Here is a 24,008-nt window from a genome sequence, read left to right as displayed (position 1 = left end):
TGTTGTCCGTGAGCACCTGCACCACACTTCCCCGGACAGAGGGAGGGAATGGTTTCAGTGCAAGTCGGATTGCCCGAAGCTCCAAAAGGTTGATATGGGGCCGGGACTCCGCCGGAGACCAGATGCCTCTGATCTCCGCCTCTCCCAAGTTGCCTCCCCAGCCCAGGAGGGACGCATCCGTCACCACTGTGTGTTCCGGTTGGGGAAGGGAGAGGGATCTGCCATTGACCCAATCACGATTCGTGAGCCACCACTGCAATTGTTGTGCAGTACCCTCCAAGATCAGGACATGATCGGACAGGTTGCCCCGATGCTTTGCCCACTGGAACTTCAGGTCCCACTGCAGAGCCCGCATATGTATCTGGCATGTTGCACTAGCAGGATGCAGGAGACCATCCGGTCCCAGGACCCGGATGGTCATCCTGACTGAAACCCGGGATAGAGGCTGAAAGATCGGAATCATAGCCTCAATTTCCCGGACTCGCTGCTCGGGAGGATAAACTCGAAACCGCGTCAAATCCAGAACCGCACCAATAAAGGGGAGCATCTGAGAGGTACTGAGGTGCGACTTCGGCACGTTGATGGAGAACCCAGCAAATGCAGGAGGTCGAACGTAGTCTGAAGGTGGGTGACAACAGCTTGGGGTGAGCCCACCTTCAACAACCAGTCGTTGAGGTAGGAGAAGACTGACACCCCTGACCTGCGCAGGTGAGCTGCGACCACCGCCATCACTTTCGTGAACACCCGAGGGGCGCTGGTAAGGCTGAAGGGGAGCACAGCAAACTGAAAATGCTCCTGGCCTACCGTGAACCGCAGGTAACGCCTGTGGGCCGGCAGGACGAGGATGTGAAAACTATGCGTCCTGCAAGTCCAACTCTACCATCAAGTCTCCAGGGTCTAGGGCCGCCAAGACCTGAGCCAGAGTCAACATCTTGAACTTCTCCTTCCAGAGGAAGCGATTGACGTTCCTGAGGTCCAAGATGGGGCGCAAGCCCCATTTGTCCATCTTGGGGACCAGAAAGTAGTGGGAATAACAACCACGTCCAACTTTGGGCCCAGGAGCTTGCTTGATGGCCGCCTTGGCCAAGAGGGCCATAACTTCATGTTGGAGAAGCGCGAAGTGATCCCCAGACATGCGGTGGAACGGAGGAGGCATGGCTGGGGGGTTAGACTCAAAGGGTAGAGAGTAACGGCTCCGGACGAGTTGCAGCACCCACTTGTCAGAAGTGACGGAACGCCATTGGGGAAGGGGATGTCGAATCCTGCCGCCCACAGGTGTGGGGTGCACCACAAAGCCCAGACTAGGAAGCCTTTGAGGCGGATGCTGCGGGAGCAGAGGTTGACTGACCCGCACCCTGGCCCCCTGTGCCGCCACGGCGGCCTCCATGCCCATGCTGAGTTTGGTTCTGCGCAGGCTTCTGACTCAACGAGTGGGCAGGGGCGCCCCTTCTGTAGCCACAAAAGGAATGAAAGGTAGACGTGGCCTGTCGAGTGGGGGAGAGACCCAAGGACTTGGCCATAGCCAAGAGACAGCACAGCTTGGACTTCCTTAGGCCCCTGAGGCAACACCTGTGCAACTGTATCCCACACCGCATGGGAATAGCAGTCTAATAGGCATGCAGTGTTCACCAACCGCAGGCTTAAGCTGGCAGAAGAGAACAAATGCTTGCCAAACTGCACCAGCATTTTAGAGTCCTTATCCGGCGGAGCCGTGGGAAAGGCACTCTGGGACGTCGAAGCTTGGATAACCAGGCTCTCGGGCGTAGGATGAGTGGTCAGAAAGGCAGGGTCACCCGGCGCTGGGCGATGACTGCCGACCTACTTCTCCAAAGGGGCCCTGTGGCTGGCCGTAACTAAGTGCCCAGGAAGACGTCAGTGAGGGCGTCATTCAAGGGCAGCAGGGGCTACGACGAAGTGGACGCCACCTGGAGCACCTCAGTGAGAAGATTAGATTTTAGGGCCACCGTAGGAAGATCAAGGTTGAGGACCTCAGCTGCCCGAAGGAGCACCACCGTGTAAGAGGCGGCCTCCTCCATGGTAGGCGGGGGAGAGGCAAACCACGGGTCAGAGGAGACATCAATGCCGTCGGCCTCCTCCAACTCGTCCGCCTAATCCTGCTCAGTCACACTGATGAGTAAGAGGGTCCTCGGACCTCCACCTCCGCCGTATGTGGTACAGACTGCGGTGGCGGGGCAGGGACCGGGGAAGGAACAAACGGCGCCGGACGGGGCCTCACCGGCGCTGTGTCCCAATGCGGATCCCAGGTAGGGACAAAATTGTCCTGGAACCGGGGCAGGGGCGGAATAAATGGTATCCACTGCGGTGCCAGAGCCGAGGGTGGCGCCGGGGCTGGAGCCGGCAGCATGGGACCTTGTGACGCCGTGGCCGGAGCCAGCTCAACAGGATCCTGACACGGGACCGCATGGCCCAAGGGCACGCCGGCGGGAGATTGAGGCCTAAACAGGCTGTCCATGATAGCAAGAAATTCTTGCACCTGTGCGGGAGTGGCCGACTAACCTGGATAAGGTGGCCGAAGGAGCAGAACCCCTGTCCCCCTCGTCCACATTGGGGGAGAGCAACACGCTACTTTGACTTCTTTTTGTGTTGTCTCTTACCCAAATCCGAGGGTGAAGATCTGGAGCCAGAGGAGCGATGATGGTGGCCCGCGAGCGTTCTCTGGGACAAGTTGACTTCAAGCAACTTCTGGCGCCGCTCCCTCAAGGCTTTCGGCGCCATGGCCAGACAGTCCATACAGGACCGAGAATCGTGGTCGCACTCCAGGTGGTAGAGGCAGACGTCGTGGGGTCCGCCGCCGAATATTGCGACGGCAGGCCCCATAAGACTTAAAACAAGGCATCCCTACGTGCACCAGAGTAGACTGACAGGAGACAAAAAGTCTCAAAAGAATAGTAAACAAGCATTTGCAATGCAATAGGTCTCGCATTTACGCGGCTTTGAGCTATTGGCATTGTAAATGACAATGCCTTTTATTTATGTTTTAGTTTTTAAAACATAAATGAAAGGCATTGTCATTTCCAATGGCAATAGCTTAAACTCGCGTAAATGCGAGACCTACTGCATTGTAAATGGTTGTTTCCTATTGCATTCATTGGCGACGTGACAATTAAATACTGATTTAAATGTAGACACCTCAGCTATTTCAAAAAGATTCAGTTTGCCACATGTTGCATGACACACAGATAAGGGCACACGCTCACTTCCTTAAAGTGCAAAGAATTTCAAGTAACTAAAATAGACGGCTGTGTTAACAAAGTTAAGGGGTCTGGTGAAAAATAAATGTGTCTCCTTAAAACAAAAACAACTCTATCACAATTTGTAGATTCTACGAAGAAGCTGCTGCTGCCACTGACATGCAAACCAAAGTCGAATTCTACTAAAGACAGCTTCAGCCTTCCATCTTCCTTAGGTTGGTAAATTGAATGCCATCACGTTCGACAGTAGTACTACCTGTTATTTATGTAGTTGAGAGACCACAAAAGCCTGGTAGGAAAGGCTTTGTAAAGATAAAAATCGAGACCTTTGGCACTGGAATGCCTGCCGCCATTGTCCCGGCTGCTTACTGCAGACACAGCGTGCTTTGCTTACATTCAAACACGTCGTGACTGCAGTAATAGAAAGTCAATAAAGTAAATAGTGCTCAAAGACTAAAATGAAGGCGGTGTTATATAGCTGCAAGAGCACTGTCTGAACAGAGGAGAGGCAGCTCCATGTGTGTGCTGTGGGGTGCGACATTTCTGTCCCCTGCTCTTGCTGGCTGCTATCAGATGCACTGTGTACATAAACACAGCGTGGTGAAAGCAAACATGTCTGCCCAAAGAAATATTTCCCTCCAATAAATAACTGTGCTGTTTGCTGGGATCCCAAATAATATTTGCCTGCAACCTACACTGTGACGTACGGCTCTTTTACTGCTAAACCACAATACGTTGTTTTGTTAAAACACTTAGTCATGTTCAGGAATGAAAAGATTTTATCGTGAGCTACTTCATGCCGCAGAGCAGGGGCACCCTAGCAGAAAGTGTGGTGGCATTTCATGTAAAGCACTCCGAGGCTTTTTGCAGGGTGTGGCGAGCTGTGCTGACGGAGCCTTCCGTGGCAGATTGTGAGGGCAGCGCACATGCAGGTGAAAAGTTCTCCGAGCACCGCCCTGTCCAGTGTGACTCCATAACTTGAGGACGCCGGGGGTAGTCCCCGCAGAGGCGTCAGCTGCCTGCGCTCTGGCCGAGCCTGGAAGTGGTCCAAGCTTCTGTGTGAGGAGACGGCTTGAAAAGTGCTTTTGTGTAAGTGGTAAAAACTTACGGACAGCGGATTGCGGGCCGGTGCAGAAGAAGTGCAACACGGCGCTGGAGCACAGGAAGTCCAGCGAGGGCCGGGAGTCCAGGAGCAGCGACCGCCGGCCAGCCCTGCACCCAGCAGCCGCCGGAGGCGGCGAGCGTCCACTGATGTCACCATCATCATGGGGCTGTGGCGCGCGGCGGAGACGTCGCCGTGAGCATGCACATCGCCATCTCCGACACGCTTTTCGCAGCGAGCCCTAACCAGAGAGACAGGAGATTGGGAACGCGCGCGCGGCCGGCATCCGATCGCTTTCCTGAGCGTGCGCGTGCCAGTCTCCTGTCTCCTGGGAAGCAGACCCGGCAACTATAGTATAGCGCCTGCGCGATGCGCATATGGCTTTGCCATATGCATCGCAGGCGCGAGACCTAAAAAGTGACTAAGGTACGTGCTCTAGCCGGATCTGCACTTACTGGCGCGGAAAAAGAAAGAACTGATGTCAGCGCGCATGGGTGGCGCCTAAGTAGTCTCCGTGACGTCATATCGGCGATTCAACGCCAGTGACGGAGCCGCACGACGCCACCTCCTGACGCGCAGAGATACTGCAAGCGAAAACTTTCCAGAACCAGTCTGACGCCTGGGGATATTCTAAGGTAAGGAATCTATCACTAACGTGTCTCTTTCAAATATGTGCATTCAGGAACACAAAGTGAAAAAAAGCTCTTCACAGAAAGCAAAATGAAATGCCTGTGAAAAGGCAACATTTGCTATCTCCTAAACACACAATACAGATACGAAAATAAATCATTATACATTCAAAACAAATTAGAAAATATATAAAGCAGCACTGCTGAACAAACCTTTTTTTTTAAAGTGAAACACATATTTTTTTTCCGAATAGTCCTGCAGTCTTACATGCTGTTTCTGTAAGGGTGTTTGTAGCCCACCACTATCCTACCATACAGCACAGAGGCAGTTTGTTCATAAATTCATTTTAACGGCCCAAAGGATTTTGTATCAGGATTGTTGTTTACATTCCTGAGGCGCAATAGGGATAACAGCAAGTTGTTTATGAATTTAATGAAGACAGGCTTGATTGAAAACTGGCATGACAGGTAATAAACTTCCTCTTCTCTATCAAGTCTTCATTAATAGTCATAAGCAGTGAAAAGAAAAAGAAGCTGAACCATTCCTTGAGGTATTGGGACATGGAAGATGTACAGTTATTAAAAATTTTACAGCACTGTTGGGCCAATCTGTGAACAAGAAAGCTAATGAGTCGGACGGCTTCTCAAACTTCTTAGTTTCCATATTGTTGTGTGCAATAATGGGAGATAGCCTTCTGTATTAAAATCTAGCAGTCAATCTTCGTGAAATACAATGGCGTGCTAGTACTATCAAGAGACATATTCAACCCTAATTTTTTATTGGAATCGATTATAATTGGAGAATTGAAAAACAGGTTATCCTCAAGCTGTCAATTACGCAGAAACGAGCATCTTGGGATGTGATTGCATTATAGTCACCTATGCACAGATCTGTAACTGACATAAGTACAACTTGCACCACTATAGATTTCAGATGTCTTCGGTCATGTAATAAGCAATTTCATAAGCAGAGGTGTAAGTACTTTTATCAGTTGCATATAACTGGAAAATATCCCCAGTAATTACACAACAGTGCTTTTTCAGTGAATTTATAAGGTTTATTTAACCTAGGTTAAAATCTAACTACCTTCCTCACATAGAACTCCACCTTAACCTGTGGTATTTCAGTGAATTTCTACTTTTTTTTAATCGTATAATAATATTATTTAAGGATAGTTTGAGTCCAACCCCTGCGTCCAACTGTTCAATTAGCACAGCTAAAGGGTGGGAGGATTAGGGGAGTTGGGCAACCCCAGGATGAATTACCAACCCCCGCCGCAGCCGCCTTTCAGTAATCTAGTCACAGACTTTGGACCCCCTCTCTGTTTTTGTTATTTTTGGTCCTACAGGACTCTTGTGGGACTCCTGCTGGATCGCAGAAAGGCCAAACTATTTTTGTGCATAATTTTTAGCCCTCTGGCACCCCCTTACAAGGACCATGACATAGAGTGCCTGTGTCCTGTAGTCAAGTTTATTTCGGTTAATTAAAACCATAGTTTATTTCGGTTAATTAAAACCATAGATTTACACATCACAATACAATAAGTTAAAACGGTTCGCAGAAAATTAAAACAATAACCGCTATCAGGAAAGCAACATTATCGTGTGTGATCTTGTTCACACTGCGTCTTGCAATATCTCTTCCATAAAGCTGGATATATATAGTGCAAATGTGACAGCTCAAGGTGTACTGTTAGTGCATGGGCGATACCAAAGAGGAAGATGGATGGAGCGCTTGAGCCAATCAAACACTCAACCCTAGTCAACTGATATGGGTTTAATCCATCATCATTCTTTAGCTCTCTCCACCACCCCAGTTCAGACCTGGCCATATGTAATCAGTCTGACCCTGTGCCTCAAGGGAACAGTCCTATGTGGGAAGGGTATGCCCAGACGTGGGTCACTTGCTCACTACGCCACTGGAGTCAAGCTATCCTGGCTGATGACGGCTGATAGCCAGAAACCGGTCCTAGGATGCTTGATTCCGGTCCAGGGAAGACAAGGCTTGGCAGTTCGGGCTGGACGGTTCCCATGAGGCACAGGGTCAAGACTGAGTTGCATATGGCCATGTCTGAACTGGGGTGGCGTGGTGAGCAAAATAACAATGGATTAAACCCAGATCTGTGACTGGGGGGGGTGAATGTTTTGCCAATGTGCAACATTCCGTCCATCATATTGTGTGTTTTGTTAGTGCAAGGGCAGCATAAAAGAGAAACAAGTGAGGGGTAAACTTCTCTCTAGACAGCAGTAATGCCTCATCTCCTTGCTCTACAATGTTGATTACTATTTTACACAGCCCCCTTCATAGTACCAGATATAAAGTGCAGGTGTGACTAGATCAAATTTGCTAAAAATGGAAGAAGACATAGTTTGGAAAAAAATATTTACTCAATCCCCTCAGCATCTGCAATTAACATTTTATCGGACAATGACTAGCCCCAAAAAATGGACATGTAGTGCAAATGCGCCAGTGCAAGAGTTCCTAAAGGTGCAGGGGTCGCATAAAACAGAAACGGGGAAGAGGTAAAACTCATTCTGGACAGCAGTATCGCCCCATATTCTCTTGTTCCACGTTAGTGCCTATTATCCTACACAGACTCTTCCATACCAAAAATAAAGTACAGATGTAACAAAATAAAATTTGCAAAAACAGGAAGACAACAAGCTTTAAAAACAAAAAAACATTGGCGCAACCCCTATCATACTTAACTATCTGCAATTAACATTTTATCTGACAGTGACCTTTCCAGTTTTCCAGTTAGTGCAAAATGTGCAGCAAAGTGTGACAGATAAGAAGCATCATCAAATCAGCAGATTTCTTCAATAGTAGGCTGCCTTGGACCTTGTTGGTCCACATCATGTCCTGAAATGCCACTTTGATTACATGTAGAATAAGGTGCTAAAGTGACTGTGCAAAGCGCTAAAAGAGTATAACGGTGAACATTGGAAACATTAAACAGCGTTTGTGTGGAGCTATTGATCGCACTTCCTTCATACTGCTGAGTCTAAACGTTTCTGACAACAGCCTATCAAAGTTTCGGATAACTTTTGTGAAAGAAGCAGCCACTCGGGGGCATTCATGTTTTAAACAAAAGAGTAAGGCTTGATGGCAGGTTCTGATGCCATTTTGATTTAAAAGGCTGCGCAACAAAGCTTTATGTTCAGTCAACAGATTGGGGCAAGTTGATATGAATCAGACTTTCCATGTGTAGGTGATACAGCCTGCATTTCAAACACAAAGGTGTCCTTCATCAGTAAAGCAGTTCAGTATGACTGCGAGCAGGGTTGTTTATGAGTCAATAAGTGTCCACACATGGCTTCTTTTACTAAAATCCCTATTGTCCCCATTCCATGAGATCTTCTTCATTTGCTCGTTTACAGATATTTTAAAGAGGGTATGCGGCTGTGCTAATTCCCATAGTTCTTTTGCCTCAAGGACATTGACTGATCAACTTATCAGAGAGCCTTAGTAGTGATATGTACTTAAGTAAAGAGTCATCCTGTACAAACACTTGGTTTAGCAGACCAAATTCCAGCCTCAATGGCGCTTTGCGGTAGGTTAAAAATAATGCAAAATGCCTTGCGTGGAATGAAAAAGAATGTTTTAAAAAGCCCCAAACTTCCCCGGGAAAGCCACTGTGCCAAGGCTGATTGGCAGAATACGTTTTTTTTTAATCACTGCGAGAAGAGGCGCGAAGGTTGGGATTTGCAATCTGTAGAGTAAGTATTGAAAAGCTGCAATTAGAGAGGCAGACTTTGGCTTTAATGAATTTAGATGCAAACGAAAATAGACGTTTTAGCAGCCAGACACTGAGGTATTTATATCAAGTGCCTCTAGAGACCAGCAGTCCACCCAGGAACCAACTTCCTTTCTTCAGGACCTTCCTTCCGAACAATATGATCTAGGTTTTTGTGAGGTTCACCACCATTTTATTTTTGCCACAATAAGCGTGGAGGTTGTTTCAGAGCCTGTGAAGCCCAATGCCTGTCAAGTTCAACAGAACTAAATCATCAACGTACTGTAATGCAGTCCCCTGACAATGTCTAAGCCTTGGTGGATGGGATTCAGCTGCGTCAAGGAATGTACTTGGGTCCAATATAAACAAATTGAAAAGCATTGGGGCCAGAACGCACTCTTGTTTCAGACCCCTTTTAACTTCTATTTTGGACGACAAGCCACTGTTAGAACCGAGTTTGACCACTGCCCAATTATTTGAGTAAAGAAGTTGGATGGCACATGATAGATTTGCAGAGTTGTTCCAGTCGGACAGCTTTCTCCATAAGAGGTTACGATTTACATGATCGAAAGCTTTGGAGAAATCCACAAGGCAGGAATATAAAAGCTGTTTTCTGCTGCTGATCTGTTTCTCAGCAATCAGAGTGCTACAAAGTTATTTGTGGTACTAGATTAAGCTCTGAAACCAGTTTGATTGAAAGCACCTGTGTCCTGGAATGATATCTGCAACATGTTCTTCCACATTTCAATAAGCGAATCAGAGCGCTCACTCTGCAGGACCGTGAATCCCATGTGAGCGAGTTTGCCGACGAGAAAGAAAGCCCTTCCGACAAATAATAACGCACTCATTTTTTAATTCACTGTCCTGCAGGTCTCTTCCAGGAGTCCTACAGTATCAACTGTCAATATATCTATACATTTTTAACCTGAATTACTAAAAGACTACTAGTTTTTAAAAACACTTTCTGGGTAAAGATCTACCTTTGCCAAATTTGGTGTCATTTTATTCAGCTCTTTTCTCTGGATCCTGGACCAATTTTTCCTATGGAAAATGCATGGGGACAGGAGTGTTTTGGGATCTCCACTTTTTCTCAGCCCCTGTTTGACGGACACCCCTGAAACATACCAGGAAGGAGCTAAGGTTGTAGAGATTTTTTTAAGACAATTGTGAATATTCTTCAAATTTATTAGCAAAACAAAAAAACGCGTTTCCTGTGGTAAATGTAACTCTCATAACTACACAATGGCGATTGCCACTATATATAGATATACAAACACACACACACTTTATACACGTAGATGCACAGTGTAATATGTAATTTGATACAAAAACTATGGGTGGGGAGGGCCATAACTCATGACAGACGAACAATAGTAATACATGAAAAATTACAGTTTTCACTGATGGGTTAGAAACATATGCTGTCATATGAGCAATGGTAAAAGTAACATACATTCAACAAAGATTTTTCATTAAATAAAGATTTTATTTATAGGGTACTGCATTCCGAAATCACATTGACAAACTATGCTTTATGGATCCATGATCATGCTTAGTGGGTTCTGAATAACCTGATAGAAGAAAAAGGTTTCCCTTTGGTGTTGTCTAACATAAAGGCCAATCACGCCACACCTGTTCACTCATATCAAACACACTTTTTGAACCAACAACAAATTATAAAGCACTTACAAGGAAAAATTATAATCAAAATGTATCACCATTTTTAATTTATCATTTAAAAAAATTGCCCCCAATGTACAAATACATTAAAATTAATCACATGAAAAGATTTAGTTAAAAACACACTGCATGTTCACAAAAGCTAACAGGAGAAAACCAGACAATTGACTTTGTCTTGCTGATGTTAATTCAGATTGACTTAGTACAATAGAGGGCATGAGTTTTCATTCCCTGTCACCACAACACTGTTGACCCTTCCAAATTTAACAGGAAATAGAGCGTCGACGCGTTTCAGCGGTGTTAAATCGATAAAACCACCTTCATCAGAACAGATTAAGTATATTTCTCTTTATTACTAGCGTCACCTAGTTCAAGATAAAACACAACATTCTTTTACCTTTCTAAAATAAAAAACGATTTAAAAATCTAAGGCAATTTACAAAAAGTTCCTGGAGTTTGTAGGGCTACTGCAATCTAGTCTGAACAAAGCTCAAATGTACATTCACTATGTATATAGTAAATCCTATGTGATCAGAGCTACAAACATTGTTAACACAATTAAAAACCGCTTCCTGCCCCAACCAATGTTACTCTGCATACAATTGCTCATTGCCCCTCCCAGTTCTCTATTATTCTTTGTACGTGCTTCACTCTTGGTCCAGTTACAGACTACACAATCATTCACCCTCACAAACCAATTAGATTCATACTTTATAAATATTCTAACTCACCTGTGCATTTGCACATGTATGAGAATCCTCCTTGGTTTTGTTAAAAGGGGTATTTCAATATCACAGTTAAAAAATCTGTGGGATATGAAAGAATTACTATTACTAATCCAAGATTGGATTAGTAAGAGTAATACTTGGATTAGTAATAGTAATTCTGCTATATTCCACATATTATTTAACTGTGATATTGAAATACCCCTTTTAACAAAACCAAGGAGGATTCTCACACATGTGCGAATGCACAGGTGAGTTATAGTATTTGGGTGATCTATTCCCTTTGGTTCAAAGAGCCCCTCTCTTTGTTGGAGTCTAAATAACCTGAGCCAGCCCCGCGATCTGTTGCTGATGGCTTCAGCATATGCAGTAGGCTTTGAGCACAGGTCTGGCTTGCAGTAATAACCAGCCTCAGCTCCATCAAGCCCACTGCATACAATCTTCAGCCATGCACAGAGGGGTCCCAGTGCAAGTCAGGCATGCAGCGAGACCGTACATCCTCCACACAACCAGAGTGTTCCAGTATACACAGGCTTTGGTGGTGCGCAGTTACCCCTGGGAGAAGAGTCTTTACCAGACCACACACTACTGGGCCCCTCAGCAAGAGGCCTTCAGTGGTGTGGAGCAGCTTTGGGTGCACGGTCCACCTAGCACTAGGTCTGTTGTGCACAGTTTCTGGATGTATGCAGTGGTCTCTGGATGGGGGCTTACCCTCTGGTGAGGCCCTGCATCATCCCTGGATTACTCTTTCCACTCTATAAATCTTTTAGTTACCTAACAAAAGCATGTCCTATCCTTTGGAAGTGCACAGCAGACTCTGGGTGTAGGGCATGCATCACCGACCATTCCACCAGTAAGGCTACACATAGCCACTGGTCACATGTTGTGAACTCTGGGCTCAGGTCCTGGCATGTGGGAACCGTACCGCTCCAGTATGATCCAGTAAGGCATTCCACAGTGCACAGTAGGCTGTGCCTGGCCTATCGCAAAGCCCATCACACAACCTCCATCTCAACGAACCAGCTGTGCTCAGCCTTCAGCCATGGAGCAACACTTTTTAACTTAGAGATAGGTAGGATATGGGTAGAGGGTACAGTTTGGTAAATGTACACAATTGGACCGACCATTAGCAATTAAGTTCAGTGTTGGAATTTAAATGAATGGTGCCAAAGTTATTAGCAAATCACAGCTTGACGTCCTCCCCTTTAACTCTGCCCACACTAGCAAATCTGCAAGAAACGTTCCAAATGTCCATTACATTTTGTGCAAGAAACGTCGAAGTGTCAAAGCGTAAAGGGAATGTGAAATGTTTTCATATGAAGCTGCAAACTCACCACATTATTTGCATATTGAACATGTGTGGGGTAATCATACAAACTTGTGCAGTCAATGTGCGCGAAGGTTTAATTTTCTTTAAAACAAAATTAATTTTCACAACTTCATATTGAGCCACAAATCAACTGAGCTGGCGATATTGTGTATATGGGAATATTTTCCTTTCTTTTTTCTCTTCTGAAAGGAAAAATAAAAAAAATAAAGGGTGTAGGGTTACTATGTTGGTTTGCATGTTTTTCTTAACTTAATTAGGTATTTTCATATTGTGAAGCACACGTTTTTTTAAAAATAGAAATCAAATGTTGGCTTTATATGGGCATAGTGTTAGCTGCCTAGGAACTGGAGTTTATAGTTTTACTTATTTAGTTTGAGTTATCAAGATCAGAATTTTGCAATCCGGCTGATCCACACGCAGGGCAAATCCCAGCATGCGACTTGCGCTACAGCCTGCTTTCAATGGTTGAATCCCAAGCAACGTATTCGGTTCAGTGCTTTGTCCATCAGACACCCTGTATTATTTTCTGACCTTTTAGTTCGTTACACAACCCGCAGGCCCTAAAGATCGAGCGCCTCCTTGATGCATCATGATTTAAACAAGTGCATAGAGGCTCCAATGACACTGTGCAGTAGCCACTGTTGCTAGTCGAGGTCTATGCTATACAATAAAATACAATCAGGGATAGCAGAGTTTTGGGGGCCTTGGCTCACAAATGATCTACCCACCGACTTGCGCCGCGTTTTCTTAGGTAACAGTTTTGAAGACCTACCGTTTTTGTTAACTCTTCTTGTTCGTTTTACTATCCGCAAAGCTACGATAACTTTGCCAGAACGTGTGCCTTATAAATGAATAAAGGCATGTTGTTGCTTTAGGGAGTTTTTCTCTCTGCTTGAAAAAGTGGCGCTGGACCCCACACATGGGTGAGTGAGGATGTCCATTGATTATAAATATTAATGAAGATTTCTGATCGGACCCACACAATACTAGCATAGAAACATATACCTAAGACCCAAAGACAGACATCAATTGCAGTAACCAGAAATAAACTGTTGGAATGGATTTTCTTAATGAGAAGCAATACAAATGCAGCATGACTTCATGTATCTGTAACGGGAAGGTCAACCATTCCTTTGGGCATATCATGGCGCTGAATAACAAATGTGAAATGTTTTACCCAACTCAATGGTACGCTTTACTGACTCTCAAAAAGCTGAGTGGACAGGCCCGCCAGAATTTAAGCAGCCACCACATTCCTTGAGTAGATGCATTAGTCACTAAACTACGAATCCAAAGATGGAAGGGTAAATATCATTTTATAGAACTACTTGCTTTTGAATGAAAAAATGTCAGGTTTGTCACAGTATTTCTTTTACAACATTTCAGCAAAGAAAGGAATGCTAGTGCAGGTGAACATATAGCAACATTTCATTGTTTGTTAGTTTGGATGCACTTAGCCACATGTCTGAATAAAAAACACAAATTCGCATTTAGTCATTAACAGCCCAGAAGCATTGTACACAAAGGGATTTAATAAGCCCATATTATATCCCAAACAAATGATGTAATATAAAAAGTGAAGCTAAAAAGTGATTCCTGAGAGTGAGGTTCTCACATTTTATCACCCAGTAAAAATAGCAACAGTGGCGCATGAGCAAAAACAATCCTCTACAGAGAGGCATTACATTAGGGTACATACTAGATAGAAGACAAACAAGACTTATTAGTAATGAGCAAATTCTAACAGAAGAGAACATATTAGTCATCATAAAATCATTTATGGAAGAATAACTTCACCGTGTTTATCCTCTCACAAAGGGTCATTCACAATTTGTTACAGACTACCGATTTCAGCAAGAACAGACTCCATGAAGTTTAGATTAATCAGCAGCAATATATTATTAGTAGAGAGCTGTGCATATAATTTCTTTTAGTGTAGTCTGGATTTAATGGTATTCCAAAATAGGTTAATAAGCACATTATGAATCACAATAACATTTCTGTGCAATGAACACTTCAGTTGTTCAAAGAACATGCTCAATTCTCTGAATCCAGACAGTCTAACATGAGAGCTTGTATGAAACCCGACAACCAGTAAAAGTATAAACGGAAAGACACGTTCCTAGCATTATGGTTTTGTTTCCGTATGTGTTTAATACAAGTGTGCTTTTATTTCAGCTCATGGGAAAATGTGTAAAGTGCTCAGCGTCTGAAGAAGAAGACTGTCCCCTCTTTCAACAATCCTAATTACAACAAAGGTTAATTTGGTCTCACTCCCCATCATATTCTGTTCCAACATATCCTCTTTATAGGTCTTTTCGTTATATGAGCACCGTTTTTTATCAGGTGCAGACTGAAACTACTCGTAGCTGTCTGCAACATCCCACACATCCCACCGCATACAGTCAATTAAGAGCCACAATGTATTTTGTTAACGTAAAAGAGTATAAGGAGAGTACTGCATAGAAGATGAAATACGATGTGCACAGGAAGGCAATAAAAATCTGTAGGATATTTACAGCTCAGTTGGATTCCGTATATATCAACACAGGCAAAGACAAAAGTTGATTTCTTTGCTCTCTTCGGAGAGTAGTTAAATGTTCATCTCCTACAGCATTCAAAAGTGCATTTTTAGTAAACTTTGGGCCAAGCAAGATTTAATTTGAGAACACTAGTTTTACTCGTAGGAGAAGCTCATACCATAATTCATTAGTGCCAAAACAGCTATAGAAAAAGATACTTACCTGTAACTACAGCTCTCCAACTTGGGTAATTTCAGAGATTCACATGCTTGAATATTTTCCATCATGAGGCTGGTAATTCTCAGCAATCATTGTTAACACAGCAATGTCCCATACACTCAAATAAAATTGAAAATAGCCATAAAATACAAAAAGCCCATTCACCTCATTATGTGCCACGAAATTTGCCCAACGAGGTGGAAGGATTCAGAGCTCCAACTCCCCATAGAGGTGAGCTGCTCCGATGTTTGCAGCAAATTAATATACAGAACCATAGTAGAAAGATTCATTACTGGAGATGTGGTGGGTGTGCTCTACAAATTATATAAAAATTGGAGAACTGTAGTTATAGGTAAGTATCTTTTTCTTCAAAAATAGTTCATAGTTCAGCTCTGAATAACAATTACCCTGGCAGTAACTATACAAATCGTATGACAAAGTAGTAGTAGTGAAGCTTTCCTAAATTAAACAAATTGGGCAGTATCGCCTGACCAACTTTCCCCTCTGTTGTCTTCTGGATGGCTGCGCAGTAATGCTTCATAAAGGTGTGCCTCAAAGACAAAGTAGCTGCATTGTAGATGTCAGCAATTGGCACACCTTCAAATAGCCAGCCGTGGCTGCCATGCCTCAAGTGGATTAAACTCATACATTCCTTCGTAGGCCTCAGTCTAACTTTATATGGCAGAAAGCCATGCATTCTAAAATCCAACTGACTTCGATAAGGCCGGAAATTTGTTATCATTTTTATATGACACAAAAAGTGTTTATGCTGTCAATGTAGAATTTTAAACTGCGTTTCAAATTCAACAAGTGCGGAGCTCAATCCGCAGGAGTGTCTGGCTGCGGGAATAAAGTTAAAATATTAATTTCCTGGTAAAAATGGAAAGATGAGTCTTGAACTGGCATTCGTCATTAAGAGCAATATTTGATGTGTCAAATGTGAGATTTGGAAGCTAAGTAGGTATTGATTGGATCCACCCTATCATTCCTGCCTAATTAAGTATCAATTTTCCACAGAATTTGCAGAGTGGATCCGTGAATGTGCTCAAAGGGACTTTTCATGAGTGCCCCTAGAAAGGTATTTAATTCACAGGCAGATGATTGTTGGGTTATTAGTGACATTCAAACTTGTTCACCACTCCAGTGGAGAAAAGGGATGGGGTTGAGGTTCTGACATACCTCAAGACTATGTCTATGTTAACAAGGATGGAGGAATATTTCAATTAAGACCGTATCAAATGCAGTAGATAGGTCAAAATGTAATTTGGACGCAAAGATAAAGAATCCAAATTGTGATCCGCTACCCAAACGCAAAACATTTTTTTGTAAGGAATATGCCTTGGATGACGAAGCAATGCTTGCTTCCGTGAGGATGGTTCAACAGTCAGGTGGTATGGTAAGGGATCCAAACTCTAAGTCTATAACAGCAAAGCTGTCAGGTGGCATAATGGCTGTGATTTAGGTCAACAGGTAGGGGGTTTCCTTTGAATTTAACCGGAACTTCCAGTGACAGGTCAGACAGATCTCTGTACCAGTAGTTCTCGCTGATGAGGTCATCAAGGCCCCGAAAAATCATGAAAATGTTACTAGATCTGCAGGTCAACTCGACCTAACTTATGTACTTGACTCATTATGTCATCCTAGGCAAATATTTTATTTTGCAGAGTCATTGTTTTCTTCATTATCACATATGAGAGCACCTTCCAATATGAGTTCAACATTCCTAATGAACAAAAAAAAACTACTTGGTTTCATTCGGTAGACAAAACGTTTGCTCCACGCAAAAGAATCTAGTCCAAATATAGGCTACACATGACGCCGACTTGCCTCTTAGTTCACTAATAGCATTGCCATCAGGGTGGGAGCAGGAATGTTTCTCAGTTCATTCATCTTTAAAAACTCAGTTTTAATAAATATATTACTAAAGCAGGAGGAGGTGGTATTGCACTGTCATTTACAGACCTCACATCTTCCATTGAAATGGTCCAAATCGTTCCCACTAACATGCATAACACTATATATAAAGTGTATAAACAATCTGTGGAAATTGGGTTTCAGCAAAAAATCATCATTTGCACATAGCCAAGTAAGGGGTTCTGAATTTTTTTCATTGCACAGAAAGGGCTTGTACAGTTCACGTTTTAGCTATTTAAATATGTGTTAAAATACAGCATGGCATCTTACAGCCATTCATTTCACACTTTTTGTACATCACTTTTGCCAGTCTACTTTAAGAAATCCTCGAACTTTGCAGTTAGAGAAAGAAAAGTAATTGTAGATGTAAACTGACTTCTGATCTCAGTTCACAGAATCAATGTGGCAAGATAAAACTGAATTTAAAAGCATCCTTAATGTTCCTTCACTTTGTGAGTAAACAGAACACCTGTTGGTTGTCAGCTCGCCAGAAGGGGCAAGTAGACCCTAAATATTGCTATAGTCGATTTGTAGAGGCCTGTCATCGTAAGTGTGACTGCTACAGAGGTTTGAAGCTTTGAAGGGTGGGGGGTATTTCCGTCACTGTATGGGCTCACTTGTATGCAGCAGCAGGGGGTGTAGTCACTGACGAATCATCAGCGGTCTTGGAGTGTTTCTCTAAGTATCATTGACTGAGGAGTCATGTTTGATGCCTGATGCAATGTTTAATTTAAACACCGACCGATGGAGTCTGCGTTCTAAAGACTGGCTCAGAGAGTATTGGTGCAGGGTTCAAGAGAGCCTCTGAAGGCAAGGATCTGACCAGGTCCAACTTGGACATTTGGCAGAAAGTATACTTTTTGGTGAATCCATACCAGGTAACAGCTGAGCTGGGACATGTAAAGACATTTCCACTGTCATACACAGTCTTGTGACTCAAGGTTTGGCACATTTCGAACCTTATTGCCTCATGGTCAGATTAGTGAAGGCTGAGTAGGCATTCTTTTTGAGGACCATTGAGGTAGATCGTCCTTCAGCCATTCGGGCAAAGTTCCAAGACTGTCAGTCAAATAGAAAAGGGGCAAGACAATTGCTTACCTCCTGTAGGAGTGAAAGAAAGGGCCAAGAACAATTAAACACCACAATGTAGAAAAAACTAAAGGTATGAAGAGAAAAGCCAAGCTGTGAGGATTCCCATGCTGCCAGCTTGACTGCAGTAGAAAATCTGAGCGGCTTAGCGGGCCACTGTTGTGAGGTGTAACTCTTAGTCCTATAATATCACGGACTAGTGTTTAGGTAACATAATGAGGTGAACATCTGTATGCAATCTATGGCTGTTTCCAAGGAGTATGGCATACTGCCATGTTAACTTTGACTAGTGAGGATTCCCAGCCTGCAAAGAGGAATGGTCAGTAATGTAAATCTTTGAAAAATCCAATGCCAGAGAGAAGAAGACTACTATGCTATTTCAGCACCCATTATATTATCGTAAGAAAAGGGGTCCTATGCCTCTGTGAATGATAGAAAAACTTGCCAGACAACCTTGTAGCCCACAGCCACAAGACTTTATCCTGAGTTAGACCATCATTCACAAATAGTGGCTACGACGGGCAAGTTGCTTTTTCATTTGGTGTCCAACTAGCCTCTCAAGGTGCAAAATGGCAAACGCCCCTATCCATACTGGACCATGACCACACAATCAGGCATTTTCTAAGGTGCTGCCAACCACCAACCCCCATTTCTAATATGATAAGCAGAGAAGTGTGCTCCAATATTGACAATGGATGACTACACCCATTGCTCCCTGAGCTCCTGACTTGGGTCAGAAATGCTCGACAGGGTGTTGAAGGTAGGACAAATACATTTCATAAAAACACCAGGGAGCACTATTAACACTTCTTCAATAGCAGGCAATTGTGGGATTTGTCAAGTTTTTACACAGGAGCTATTCTAAAACCAAGTTAAAGAATGCTGAATACTAAACGTCTGATACTAAATCTTATCGCAACAAAGCAATATGTAAACCCCAACCATGACCATCTATTGGAATTTATCTGACAGATCTAATATATATTAAGCCACGGCTACAGCCACAGAACCTTCAGTAAGTTAAACACTTTTACCGATAGTTCAATACCTGCTGCAGAAATAATGAGCAGCAGGGGAGAACATGGAGAGGTGACTAACCAGACTTGTGTCAGGATGAGTCTCCATATGACCTGGACCATGAGTAGGGCAATCTGTTAAGTTACCAGATGTTTTTAACGGCATCAAGTTTACTGCTATGCCATAGGTCACATAACTAAGAAGGGGGAACACAGGGATATTTTATTTATTTTTTCTGTTAAAAACAATCACTTGCAGCTTCTCCTCTATACAAACAACCAGAACAGTTTTGCAAGAGTGTTAAAACTTGAGATCCCTTCAACCCCCCAAAAACTAAAATAATAAAGAAATCTTATATAACTAAACTTTCTTCCGTTTGCTGGCCAAATGAAGCAAAAATGAAAAAAATATATATTTTAACACACTCTTTAAAGGCAAGTGAATAACGTAAATGAGAGGGTGTGTTTGGAGCAGTAAACAGACCAGATCGGAACTAAATTCATCTATTTGACATTGTGAATTTTTTTAAGGTTTCCCTTTTCCTTAGATTTTGAAACCTTTGATATTCCAGTGTGGAGAAAGTAAACATTTCTGTTTTGAATACTCTTATTTTCCTCCCTCCGTTAAAGGGTTGGGCAGCATCTGAGCAAGCTGCTCTCGTATCCTCTGGCAGCCACACTAATGCTTAGTCTGCAATGGCATCTCACTTTACACCAACGCTATGACCATTATCTCACAATCTCAACCTATTCCCTCATGTTTTTGTTCACGTCTTATCCAGTTAATGTAAAAGATTCACTCCTTTGCTAAATGCTTTAATTATGTACCCTCCTCAGACAGTTTGTCACAGGTCATTCTCCGTGGGCCAAGGGCTAAAGCTACACTGCGGGCATCTATTTCCATACACCAAAATCTGGCAGTCAGGTGAGCGTTGAGTGAGTTTAAGAAGGCCAGTGCAAAGCTGATATGACTCTAGGTTACAGATTAGTTCCACTACATTGTCTACAGCGGCTAGTCGACTGGGATGGTTGGCATACACTTCGTGGGATGACGGGAGGAACAGGTCATGCACAGTTATTTGGAAGTAGAGGCCTGGTTGGATATGGATAACTGTGTCAGCCATCGTGGAGTGCTTGGAGCGCTGGACCAGTTGCAGGTTTGGGCTGTCCAGTGGCAGGACCTCCCATTGAGGTGGCAGAGGTATCTCATTCAGTTCCTTCAGGAATTCCCGCAGAACAACATCCAGACGTGAAAAGGCCTGGTAGGAACCCAAGCTGAAAATCTCCATAATCTGAGAAGAGCAAGTGAAAATAGAGACATAGTTAAGGGCCTATAGTAGCCACCACTACACAAACCCATTACAGAGAGACAGTCTCTGTACAGGGCATCTGTTTAAAAAAAGTACAATTATCCAACAAAATATACATTTGTCTAAACATACCATATACCGGTCACGGTCAAGATCAGTAATCTAGTATTACTGCTACTTGCCGGCTTAACGAAAAGCAGCACAATTAGCACAGCACAACACATGCTCAAACAAAAGGCATCCCCTCGTTATCTAAACTTTAGATTCTAAAGTGCAGATAGAGAAGCTAGCTACCCTTAAGAACAATAGTTACTTACCTGTAATCTGTGGTTCTCCAGTATTGGGGTCTTTCATAGATCTACATGCCTGAATCATTCCCCGTCGTCGGAGTGGAAGTCCCAGGGTAAATAAAAAGCAATAATATGCAAATAATAACCAAAAAACCTTAGTAAAAAACAACCAGGAAGTAAAGTAGCCCTAACCTACAAGAGTAAAACTTCCACACTCATGACTATCAGTCATTTTGTACAGACCAAACTGCAGCCAATCAGGCGACATCACCCACCAGAATGTTCTCCACAGAGGGCTCAGGCTCTCAGATTTTCTCACACACGAGTGAAGCCAACATCATAGCCTAAGGAGCCTCTGAGGAGAGGTGGGCGGGTGCATGTGAATCTATGAAAGACACCAATACTGGAGAACCACAGATTACCGGTGAGTAACTATTGTTCTTCTCCAGTTTTGGGGTGTCTTTCATAGATTCACATGCCTGAATCAGAGTAGATAGCAGTACAAACCATAATGCTCGTTAGACGCTCGTATCACAGTATATATGTACATTTTCATATCAATGCATCATGAATAAAATCTTAAACTTATATAAATTCAATAGTGTTTACATAAACATACTGGGTAGGATATAAAAAAAACAATCTTTGAATAAGCGTCTGAAAAGAGCATAGTGGAGGAGGGAGAACAGAGGCTCACCTTATTGAAAAAGATTGCGGAGAACTGCTTGTCCCACTGACGTATCTGCATCACTTGCAGAGCGACCCTCGACCCTGTTCACAGGCCAGGTCGCTCCCCCACCACGTCAGCATCCCCCCCCTGCTGCCTCTGTGTTCCAGCTTTTCCCGCCGTTCTTTCGCTTCCCGCCGCTGCCTCCCCTGTGGCCCCGCGCCTGATTCGCCTCCCACTTCCCCTCCCAGCTGCTCCTCCCTCCCTCGCACCCTTCTTAATGGAGGCCACTGCGCGGCGGTCCCGCCCAGCGGGCGCGCCGCTGGCGCCTGGACCGCGCCCAGCGCCAGAACCCCTGGCCCCAGCCGATGCCAGGGCACCCGACTGAGGTACGACAGCGCCACCCTCACAGCACTCAACACCGGATGACCAGCCGCCTGCCACCGAGCCACCCCAAGGCGCACCCACGGACCCGTCACCTGCCAAGCCTGCAAATTCACCTGCCTCCAAACCTAGACCCCGCCCACCGAACACAGCAACAACAACAACCACCTCAAGTGCATCCTGCTCAACACCCGCTCCGTTCACAAACACACCGTCAAACTCTGGGAACTCCTTGATACCACAGCACCAGATGTCGCCTTCCTCACAGAAACCTGGATGTCGGGGGCCTCCTCGGCCCCCGACATCGCCATAGCCATACCGGACGGCTACAAGATAACCCGGAAGGACCGCATCAACCAAACTGGAGGAGGAATCGCCATCATCTACAGGAACACCATCAGCGTCACGACCAACGCCGAAGACACACTCACCGCCGCCGAACACCTACACTTCCAGATCCACACCGACCGCCAGACCACCCTCAGAGGAACATTCATCTACAGACCCCCGGGCCCACAGACACAATTCAGCGAAACCATCGCCGACTTCATCAGCCCGCACGCCCAAGCCTCCCCAGAGTACATCCTCCTAGGGGACCTGAACTTCCACCTGGAGAAAAACAACGACAACAACACCACCACCACCCTGCTCACCAACCTCGGACTCAAGCAACTGGTGGACACGCCCACCCACCTCGCCGGCCACACGCTCGACCCCATCTTCTCCGCCAGCAACCACGTCTCCTTCAGCCACTCCACCGGACTACACTGGACCGACCACAGCTGCATCCACTTCACCTTCAAGTAGACCACCTCCCATCACCAGACACTACAGATCCCCCGCAGATGCTGGAACAAAGTCACCGCAGACCAACTGACCACATCACTGAGCCAGAACCCACCTGTCGACACCCCCAACACCAACGACGCAGCACACAATCTCGCACAATGGATCACCAACTGCGCCGATGACCTCGCCCCTCTGAAGAAACCCCCAGGCAAGACTAGCAACAGAAAAACCGCATGTTCACAGAAGCCCTCAAAATCGCAAAGAAATCATGCCGAACCCTCGAAAAAGCCTGGCGCCACAAACGGACATCAGAAAACATGACAGCCCTCAAGAGCGCCACCCGTGAATACCACCAGATGATCCGCACCATCAAAAGGACATCGTTCAAAGAGCGTCTGGACAACAACGGCCACAACAGCAAGGAACTCTTCAGCATCGTCAAAGAGCTCTCCAACCCCAGCGCCAGGAACGACATCACACCATCGCAAGACCTCTGCAACTCCCTCGCCACATTCTTCCACCGCAAGATCGCAGATATACACAACAGCTTCGAACCCCAGACTCCGCCTCCAGCCACCAAACCAACGACCCACACCACCAGCCTCAGCGCATGGACCCCCATCAGCACTGAAGACACCACCCGCGTCATGAACACCATCCACTCAGGCTCCCCCTCCGACCCATGCCCTCATCATATCTTCAACAAAGCAGACACCATCATCGCACCCCACCTCCGGAACGTCATTAACAGCTCCTTCACGTCAGCCACCTTCCCGGGAAGCTGGAAACACGCAGAAATCAACGCCCTTCTGAAGAAACCAACAGCGGACCCCAAAGACCTCAGGAACTTCCGCCCCATCTCTCTTCTCCCCTTCCCGGCTAAAGTCATCGAGAAGACCGTCAACAAACAGCTGACTGCATTCCTCGAAGAAAACAACTCGCTTGACCCATCCCAGTCCAGATTTCTAGCCAACCAAAGCACTGAGTCCGCCCTCATTGCAGCCACTTCGCCCGGGGATAACTCTGCGAGTAAAGAAAGTATGTATATCAATTTCTGAGTGTGTCTAACACTGTGGTTCAGTGTACATGCTGTGCGTGAATCATGCATTAAATGCCAAAAATTGATAATACTGTAGCTGTGTGTTGCGACATAACTGTTAATCGAAATGGTGATGGCTTATAAACCAATAAAATGTTATCTCGGATTGGTGCCAAACATAATGGGGGTGGTTAAAAATAGACCCTGAACTGAGTGGTAGCCAAGTGAATTAAAAATGATTATTAGCGCCGGAACTGCCGAAGTATGTACACTGAACCACAGTGTTAGACACACTCAGAAATTGATATACATACTTTCTTTACGGGCAGAGTTATCCCCTGAGGAAGAGCGTAA

At 44.8% G+C, this 24,008-nt stretch overlaps 1 protein-coding gene across 13 annotated transcripts in view; it reads right to left on the bottom strand.

Moving 5' to 3' along the window:
• The window catches only part of MBD1 (methyl-CpG binding domain protein 1), a 1,384,891-nt gene that overhangs the window by 320,124 nt on the left and 1,040,759 nt on the right, over positions 1 to 24,008 (bottom strand). Inside the window, exon 20 of one of the 13 annotated variants that reach the window (XM_078664750.1) lies at positions 19,871 to 20,467. The exons of the other annotated variants lie outside the window; for them this stretch is intronic. Coding sequence (XP_078520876.1) covers positions 20,021 to 20,467 — 447 coding nt within the window. The 3' untranslated portion in view covers positions 19,871 to 20,020. Of the gene's footprint in view, positions 1 to 19,870; positions 20,468 to 24,008 lie in introns of those variants that run through there. 13 annotated transcript variants of the gene reach the window in all.

This window comes from Lissotriton helveticus, chromosome 10 (assembly GCF_964261635.1).
Source record: "Lissotriton helveticus chromosome 10, aLisHel1.1, whole genome shotgun sequence".
Classification (NCBI taxonomy): Eukaryota; Metazoa; Chordata; class Amphibia; order Caudata; family Salamandridae; genus Lissotriton; species Lissotriton helveticus.
This window is presented reverse-complemented; position numbering and strand designations above follow the sequence as displayed.